This window comes from Colobus angolensis, unplaced genomic scaffold (assembly GCF_000951035.1).
Source record: "Colobus angolensis palliatus isolate OR3802 unplaced genomic scaffold, Cang.pa_1.0 Scaffold98, whole genome shotgun sequence".
Taxonomy (NCBI): domain Eukaryota; kingdom Metazoa; phylum Chordata; class Mammalia; order Primates; family Cercopithecidae; genus Colobus; species Colobus angolensis.
In genome coordinates this window covers 7,550,455-7,560,815 of record NW_012123820.1, presented here as the reverse complement: position 1 = coordinate 7,560,815, position 10,361 = coordinate 7,550,455, and the positions used below count along the sequence as shown (strand labels likewise).

The following is a 10,361-nucleotide window of genomic DNA, read 5'->3' as shown; positions in this document are numbered from 1 at the left end:
AAAGAAAAACCCCACAATTACACAATTACTTTTGCACCAGCCTAATATTTTCAGCTGAACTATTCTTCAGATTGACTTCAGAAATTTTGCCAATTGTCTGAAAATATGAAAGCTAGCAAATGAGACAGAATTAGGATCATGGGTTAAATTTATGTCTCATACTCCAAAAGTCTTTTCCTTAGAATTGAGAGAAAAAGAAAAATGGTTTCATTTTTATAACAATGGACAACACGTAGTAGACACGCATAATTCTATCCTCCTGAAGTTGACAGAACACAGGACCTGGGAGCTTCAAGTGGATTTGAGCATTAAAAAGTAAGTTAAGCTCTAACGACAATTGGAGTTTGTGAAGAACAGTTTAAAGCAGTTTATCTTAATATTTCTTAAAAACTAAAGATTAGTTGTGTGTTTTCCACACATTTATTAACACTATTTCTAACACTAAAGTTTCTCATTAGTACTTTGGAGACTTAAACCTTTCTAAGTGAACAAATATATATGTATATATTTCTCATTAGTAATTTGATAATATTTTCCATATGGAAAACTTGGGAGCTGAACGTTTTGAGTTTTTATGGTGGGGAAGGAAAAGCAGTATCTGAACTTAAATAAAATCTTTTAAACCTTGATTTGGATAGAAAATTTTCATTTAATTACATTTGATAAATAGTTTTAGTTTTAATTGTGAAAAGATTGCTTCATTTTTTAAAATATAAGCAATAGCTACAAATGTTAGGGATGCATAAGTAAGTAAACACACTCAGAAACACAAAATATACGTAAAACATACAGGTGCTCATTAGGTATACCAACATCCATAAGGTAGAATACGTGAAGAATTCAGATTTAAAGTTTTACAAAGAAATTTTAGGGAAATTTAAAGAAAGAAATAATACTTGGGTTGTAGCAGCTACAGTAGTGACTGGCTAATTATTTGGATAATTCAATAAGAATCTTTGTTTACCCAGCAATTTATGCAAGAAAATTAATATTTGGTGGGCACAAAACTATTTAAGGTTTTGCCATTAAAAATTGCAAAAAAGGCCGGGCGTGGTGGCTCGAGGTGGGCAGATCATGAGGTCAGGAGATCGAGACCACCCGGCGAACACGGTGAAACCCCGTCTCTACTAAAAAAATACAAAAAACGAGCCGGGCGTGGTGGCGGCGCCTGTGGTCCCAGCTCCTCGGGAGGCGGAGGCAGGAGAATGGCGGGAACCCGGGGGGCGGAGCTTGCAGGGAGCCAAGATGGCGCCGCTCACTCCAGCCTGGGCGACAGAGGGAGACTCCATCTCAAAAACAAAACAAAACAAAAGATAGTATACCTCATATACTCATATACCCCCATGTACTAAGCACAATGATAAAAGTATTGGTGGACAATAAATATAAAGGTTGTTTCCCAAGAAGTTGGAAAAAAAATAACAAAGAGTTAAAATTAGGAGAGAAAAGCAAGAGACTAATGGACCAGTCCAAGAGGCCCACTGCCTGACAAATAGCAATTCCAAAGGATAGCAGAGAAACTAGAGATGAAAAGAATTATTATAAAAAATAGTAAGAAAATTTTCCGTAACTGAAATAAATAGTTCTCCAGTTTGAATGGGCCCATCTAGTGTCCTATGTTGAAGGGAAATCAACAAATCAACAACAAGCAAACGTGGACAAAATATCACAAGCACATCCTAGCAAAACTTTTTTGATTTTGATGTTCTCCAAGCTTTTCTTGAAAATGCTTTCTGGCGGACAGGCTTCTTTTAATAAGTGAAGAAACCAGGAAACAGAAAGTAATTAGATCTAAGAAACAGGAGATCCAACACAAAAGAGTGATGTAAGAAAGTCTTAGGTCTAAAGAGAAGACAGTGGGTTTGGGACAAAATATGAAGGGTTTAATGAGGGAGGTGTCAGAGAAGATCACTGATGGAATACTGGACATAATTGAACATCTAGAATGTTAAAAAAAAATGCACCTATTAACGCCAAAAATTAATCAATTGCATACAAAAAAGGAAATGGACTTACAGTATTATACTTAGCTCTGCAGTAGACTCATCTAATTATTTGGATAATTCAATAAGAATCTTTCTTTACCCAGCATTAGTTCGCTTAGTAAAACTAATGTAAACTCTCACTATTAATTTAACAAATAAAGTGACAGTAAGAAAATGGGAAAACTATATAATGTTTAATATTTCTGACAAATCTGACATGGTGGATCTGTTCAGTTTCTAACTAAATGCCCGAATGTAGCTTATAGACACAACTCATTTAAACTCAAGACTACGTGAGACTAGAAATATGTGATTAATTTTGAACGATTTATCTTTTAGAATATTGAAGCAGACCTCAGACCCTGTCGCTGTTAATAATAGCACTGTCTTAGAGGGTTGTTGTAAGGATTAAATGAGTTGCTGCAGGTAAAGTGCTCAGAAAACAGTCTTGCATGCATGTAGTTATAATAAACACTGGTTATTAGATTCAGTACATAGATGTTAAAAATTCACATACCAAAATGGTGTTTTTGCTTAGTTTGAATGGTGAAGCAATACAATTAAGAATGTAGGGAGACACAAGAATCAGTGTCATCATCAGTTAATAGCTGCCTGTTGAAATTCCTCAGCATGAGACCAAACAAAGTTTTGGGATTACATCCAAGTTTATGTGGGCAAACATACTAATTTGTCAAGGCTTTTCTTTCTTTCTCTCTCTCTTTTTTTAATAAGAGAATATATTTTGTTTCCTTCTAAACAATCATAACCAAACTTTACTTGGAGGTAGTGTTGAGTAGTAGAAGACCTGAATATCCCTATTTGAAATTACTATGAAACATCTGACATTTCATAGCTAGATTTTACTTAAATTGACAGTGATATAACTCTGATAACTTTTTAGTTTTAAGATTTTAAATTTGCATTTCACATTTCTTCCAATATTCTACTATCAATATAGGCACCTATTCTTTAAACTAGACATGTGGAGATAGAAGACATTATCTTATTTTAGTATGTACAAATAGGGACAAAGGGTATATTTTAGACATTTCAAGTCAAATTTACAGACTTTTTTTGTTACTCAGAAGAAGGAATCATGTTAAATTCATTTTCTAATTACTGCTTTGTAAAAAGATTAAGAATGTTAGTAGAACTTTGTTAGCACCCACTTATTCCCTGAATTTTTAACATATCAATAAATTTTTCTTTAAGTTTTGTGTCCTTGTCTAAAGTTTTTGCCAGAAATCTCTGTATAAATTATATGTATATTTCAGAAATTTCAATATTCTTAGATGTATTACTTATTTTTTTTTATATTTGTAAAACACTATACACACTTCCAGCAGTCGATAAACACTCTGCTCCTTTCAGAAGCCTCTTCAAAAATCATTGATGATTACATATTCAGACTCTTTTGGATGTATGTTTGACCCAATCAAGTGCTGATTTGAAACCTCTTCTTACTTGTTCTTGCAACAAAGGCTATATGCCATGAACTGTTAAATAACCCTCAATATTTATGACACACTTGGTTAAACAAGAAATGAGCCACTTCACTGTAAATAATGCACAAGTCCACTTTAATAACATACCACACTGCTACCTTAGAAATTGTGTTGCATTCTTTGATTTGTAAGAGTGAAACTGAAATATTTCAAAACCTTACATGGCTTTATAGCATTGTTTTTAAAGATGGTAAGGAGAAAAGGAATCAACATGTTTCTTCTCTGATACTCTGTATTTCCATTTTAAAATTCTGATCCCAACTAAATCACTTACACAATTTAGATTAGAATGGTATATGATATAAGCAGCAACTACTATTATGAGATTATCATTTGTTCACTAGATCATTAGTGGATATATAAATTTTAAGATATGTGTATGATATGAGATCCATGCGTTCTCATTAAATGGGTCAGGTTGGTAGTGATGGTCCCAAATGGCTTAAGTGTCAGAGCAGATGTTGTAGTAACAAATTAGCTTGCAGTGGAAATTATACTATTTTTAGTATTGAAAAAAAGGATAATTAGGGGGATGTAAATGGGAATTTTAGTCAAATAATGATCTTCTTCTTTTGGGATTATTTCACATTCCCCCAAAAATGTTTTCCAGGATTACACAGGTTTATTTTCTTTTTTATATATACTAAATGTTAGGGTGAGGGAGAAAAGTGTCTCACATGTTACCTCAATGAAGTGAAGCAATATGTAGTAAAAAATTAACATCTGATATATAAAATCTACACAGTCATTTTGAGATATTGTGTAAAAAACATAGATGCCACAAACAATACCTGATATACCTGCTTGTTAATATCATTTTGTAAGTAACTCATATCAATGACTTACGTGACAATTGCATTGTACATTCTCTAAGTTGCTTAATATGTATATTTTATTTATTAAAACTTCTTGCTGCTATGCCCAGGGTTATTAAACTCCAGATATATTAAACTCTAGACAATTTACATTAAATATATAAAAATGTTCCTGGACAGATAGGCCATCTCACTTTCCTCTGAACTCAATTTTCTCTAATATAAAGATTCTATCTACTCAATTATCTGTGATTCTAGTACCGGGAATTCATACATTCAGACATTCACACACATGCATGTGCACACAAAAGAAACAATATCTGTAGGCAATTTTAAATAATATTTTTAACTATTACTCCTTAACTAACTATATAGCCAATTGATATCTTTCTTTACAGTTGTCATGAAGCAGCCAAAATTATTTTTTCTACTTTACTTTTCTTACCACTCACAATGGAAGTTTTAATGAGTGTAAGTGTAGTTAACATGCAAACAAAAGAGAAATATAACATTTTTTAATTTCTATAGCAGAAGAGAGGTTTCTGTGTAATCAAGAATTTTACAAAACCAAATATACAGAATAGACTTCCTTTACCACTAGATTGTTAAAGGCAGTTACAGTCTCAGGAACAAGATTATTCAGAAGATTGTCCTCCAGTCACTTTGCATTAAAGTGTAATATTTTAAGTTAGTTCCATTATAGACTATAAAGATAATTGTATAAATTTATTTCCTCATGTTAATTTATCTAATGATATGTTTAACAGGACAAATCTGACACCTGATTAACCTGAAGGGAAAAAATAAAAATGAAAAAATTTAATGCTGTATTTAATCTGAAATGCATTGTTATTTAAATTCTATTAATTCAGCACTCCAACATGATTTATTCATTACTTATACATAATTTTTGGGAAATCCACAAAAGATAAAGGGCAAACCCTATTATTGCATCAAAACAATGCAGTTGTTTAGATTGGGTGAGTAAAAGGGAACAGAACTAAGAAGCATTGGCGAATGAGGATATCCCTGAGAAAGAATACTATCTTGGATTCCTCCTTTCACAAATATGAACTTCTTTGGTATTGATGGTACTAAGGGATGACATTTACAACTTGTTTTGTACCTAAGTTCCTGGGAAAGTATCACACAAACCCCCGTGCCCTCCCACCCCCATGGATTGCATTTGTTGGTCTTTGAATCCTCATTCTTTTTCTTTTCTTTTTTATTATACTTTAAGTTCTAGGGTACATGTGCACAATGTGCAGGTTTGTTACGTGTGTATACATGTGCCATGTTGGTGTGCTGCCGGAGCTATACCTAATGGAAATGATGAGTTAATGGGTGAATCCTCATTCTTATGTTGGAAGACAGGAAAAATGCAAATGAGTTATTTACAAGAGCAAAATAAATATAAAACTATTAAAGTTGCATATAAAGATCTTATTAACTGTACTGCTTATTCCAAGTGTCTAAAACCTACAATTATGTAGGCAAGGAATACAATTGAAGAGTGATACTTATGAACACTGTGAGGATGCTTCAAAAGTAAAATATCCTTTTATTGTTTTAGCTAAAGTGAAATGTGCCTATTGAATTACATTTTTCTTTTAACACAGTCATCTATATGATTGTTATGATACAGAAGAGGACTCTATCATCTCTAACTCCACCTACCTCACCTCATAGACCCACAACCTATCCACAGCCCACAACTTAGCAAGGTCTATGGAGAACTGTGTTAACAGGGACCAGTGAAGAGAGCATTATGAATAGCTGATCTTACAATAAGACCACTGTTGCCACATTATCTAATTCAATGGGTTATAAGTGATGTCTTGTATTCCTTCTCCTTAGCTGAAGTTTTAGTCAAATTATCTCAGAGTTAGAGGTATAAATTATACAAATATATTTAGAACAAAAAATTCCATGTGAAACATATATGTCCAGGGTGATCATTCTTAAACACTTATATATCAATTATTTCTAACATAACTAGTTAATTCGTTACTATTATGCTGGTGTACACATGCATCTATTTCAGAAGTCGCTGGTGCATAAGGTAACAATAAGTCATGCAAACACAATCCGAAGATGTAAGTTGGTGATTATGAATTACATCGCTCTAAGAGTTTTGCTTTCTGTTGTTTTTAAGATTACAAGTGTAAAAAAAAGGTACAGATACATTTTAATCCAAATTACTTGCAGGTAATGTTCTTTTGTCCTTTATGATAACAATGTAGTCAAATATTAAATTTCTAAGAAAAATCATTCTAAAAATATTAGCAGTATCAAAGTTTCAGCTTGATAAGCATTCTTTCGTATTAAACATAGTAAAACAATAAGAATGACTACAGTTTCCATGTACATTTCTGTTCACAAAAGTGTTTGCTTTAGCAATATGATCTGATATGAACAGAATGAAGTTTGAAAAATGAGAAGTTGTTGTGGTTGTTAGCTGGAAGCAGGGATGATGGGATTAATTTTATACAGGTGGTTGATGACTGATGGAGGTGGAGGCATTGTAGGAGGAAGTTGGTATTTGAGAAAGAGTCACTCTACCTGTATAGCCCAGCGAATTGTCATCGTTATCAGAGGTGGGGATCGGCGTCCCGTTGTCGCTCCCCCTCTCTGGATCTTCAGGGTCTGTCGGAAACAATACCAGAGCTGCTGATGGGGTCACAGTAGTAACAGTAGCTGCCATTTCGCTCACAGCATGTCCAGACACAAGTAAATCCACATGTGACAGAAAAACACACAAGGACAACACGCAGCACACTTCATCCCGGCCCCTCCTGCCGTACACTGAGCCCTGCGAAGGCCTCAGCATCATGCTTTACAGTTTCTACTTTTTCTCCTTAATTTCCCTAATTCTCTGCTCTGCCTGCACCTTTGCTGCACTTCAAAGCTGACGAAGGGCTCCGACTGGCCTCTGTGAGGCCGCCAGCACGGACTGAGAGAGCATATGGAGGAGGGAGAGGGCAGGGTGGCTGGATGCTAGCATTGCTAATTTTCTACCTTATTGTTAATCAAAGCTATTGACTGTGATCACTCCCCATCATCGCTTCATCTCCTGGCAATTACAGACTCCAGAGACTGTACCTCATATGAGGCAGGGAGGATGTGGGGAAAAATAGGTCTTGTCAAATAAGAGGGAGGATGATAAAAATGTCATACTTTTTTTCTGAGAAACATGGAAGAAAGCCGTGCAACATTACATCTTTCAGAAGGCAACCATCTCTCGTCTTTAAGGACTGATACAAATTTACTGCAATGAATACATGACTCAAACACATGTAACTTTAGATATTTTGGTTCGGATATTTTAAAACATTCCAAATTGTTTGAAATTCTATATCACGATCATCCGTGTAAGTATTTTCATTGAGCTAAGCTTATTTTTCTTAAGTAAAAAATGCATTTTTTTCTGTTTTTCTTAAATTGCACATTAATTTTCCTACGCAGAATTTTAGAGGGGAGGCTAGGCACAACACTCCAATTTCCACACCCACAGCTGGAGTAGCAGAGTAGCAGTATGTGTGTATATAGAAGCTCACTGACACCACTAAATTTCCCCGGTGCACAATCAGTCTACGTGTCATCTGTATGTGAGATAACTGTGAGCGGTGTTCATGGGTCTGCAACTGAGAAGCAGACACAGACACAATACAAACGGAGAGTGTCCCTCCTAAATCAAATAAGGTAGAGCCATAGGTCATTCAAGTTCTGATGTCCTGCAGGCTTTAAAGAGAATCACCTTGAACATTCTCTACAGAGGAAGGATTTCTTGCTCTGAGCAGGGAAGAAGGGCAGATGTTTACTCGGGGAACAGTGTGTCACTTCTGGATGAGCCAGTGAGTACATGCAGGTAATGCCCCTCTAGAAGCTTCACAGAGGTCATTAATTTTGTGTCTCCACTAGCTAGGTCGACATATTTTGTCTTAGACACAGCTATTCAGGGATGATTTAGAAATTCTTCAAAAGGAATAAAAAGACTAAGATGAGTCCACTTGGTTTTTTTCATGCAGCATATTTATCCCCACTAATCTCCCTGCTTTCCCTCCTCCTTCCCATAAGTATCACATAATTATAATAACCTGATGTGGCTAAAACGAAAAAAAAAAAGTTCAGATCTGTGCAGACAAAAGAGAAAAGATATTCATTCTTGCTTTATTCGTCCTTGCCTCGCTAGTGATGGTTGCTGTCATTTTACCCTTAAAACAGACGCTGCAAGTGATAAGGCAGAAAGTGTCCACTTTACCTTTTCAGCCTGTGAACTTATTACATGCACATGTTGTTTAGGTCAAACTTCCAAGTCACACCAATGAGAAAGAATGGGGAGCAGGCGTTTTTGTGTGTTTTGAGGCAGTGTTCAGAATGTTCTGTCACAAGTCATCTAGCTCATGCAGACTAACCAAATATGAGAGGTGGTTGTAGGAAGATCATCAGAAATTGCTTGGTCAAATGCATGAACCAGCTTTTAAGAAAACCACCCTGCTTACCTACAATCTTGTTTTAAATGATAGAATGTGTTTAGAATCACTTTAATTTTATGAATTTTTTTTTTAGTAACACAGTGCAGACTTTTAAGGGAAGTTACTACTTTTAATTTACAATCAGTTATTTAATGTGGACCCATACCTTTCTAATCACTCTGTTAAAAATACAGTACAGTATCATCCAAATCCACGATATAAATCAGCATGTCTACACAATATTACAAGACTTTTGGGATGAGGTTTGTGTAGCTTTGTTATTGAATTCTTCCTGAGAATGGGGATATTATTATGAAAACAACAGAGATGAGGAAGATAAGTTTACGGTCATTTGAAATGAGATACCTAAATCATATAAAATAGATTTTCCCACCTGCATGTAACCTATCTTAAGTGGCTTATAAATTTGCTTCTCTGTTCCTACTCATCACGTTTCTGGCCCCTTCTTAAGCTCAGGAAGGAATAGACTTTTGCATTAATCAATGAATCTTACCATATCTCTACCTTGTTCTGCCTTTAATTAATGGTATGCTAGACCTAAAGGAAACAAAAGGTGCTATTTTTAGCTGCTTTGCTAATTTTTTTCTTTCTTCTCCTTCCTGTCAAAATATGACAATAACATGAAATAGCCATTGACTCACTGCAAGAGAGCTGGAGGACTAATTTAAGGCCAGTCCGAAAGACATTTACTTAAATTTTCAGTTAAATAGCATTGATTATGCGAGCTATGGACTAGAAGATAGCGAGGAAGAGACTATTGTGTGCTTACCATATCTAAAGGAGGTCTTCTTATATTCCAGCTTGAATTTAGGGCTACCCATGCCTGAATTGAAATAGCTTCAGCTGCAATTGGTAAAAGCTGCCATCCCATCTAGAAACACACTGGCATTAGAGGTGCTGGGTTTTACGTGTCTGTCACCCCCATTATAATCTAAATTCCTGAGGGTCAGGTATTCTGTCTGCTTCTCATTTGTATACCTACCCACTTTACATTGAATCCAAGTTAATAAATAAATTAATAAAGAGATGGTAACCAAGAATGCAAACCTTACTGAAGTGATAGGCGCTCGATCTGAAACAACTGAAAATGATGTGAATTGTATTTTCTGCACCAGTATCATATGCAGAGCGGGGATAAAAAGCTTGCTATAAATAAACTCATATGCTGTTGTACATCCTATATCCTCAAATCCATACAAACAAATAAGGCATCTTTCAATGTAAAAAGGAAGTCTTGAATCACATTATAGTCATTCATGGTTGGAAATGGGTCAGATGGACCCTCATAATAACCTTTGATGAGATGTACGCGTTCCTGTGAATTTCGTGGCCATTGGGCCTTCACTGCTTTTCAGGGTGATCAATTCCAATTTTAGAATTAAGCCCTGTTTTTTAAATTTGTTTTAAAAAATCTGTCTTCTAGATTTTCTATCCATTGAATCCAAGTCTGGAGGAATGTACACTAATGCCTCAGCCATGACAGCTTGTTTCCCTCCCCATACTCCTTAAATAGTCGTGTTTCACACAGCTCCAGATTTCATCCTGTTCTTTTCAACACGC

General features: G+C 35.1%; 1 protein-coding gene across 1 annotated transcript in view; it reads right to left on the bottom strand.

The window, feature by feature from the left end:
* Window positions 1-10,361, bottom strand: part of LOC105505093 (roundabout homolog 1-like) — an 871,992-nt gene that overhangs the window by 175,693 nt on the left and 685,938 nt on the right. The window contains exon 3 of the mRNA XM_011932797.1: window positions 6,868-6,951. Within this exon, the coding sequence (XP_011788187.1) occupies window positions 6,868-6,951 (84 nt within the window). The remainder of the gene's footprint in view (window positions 1-6,867; window positions 6,952-10,361) is intronic.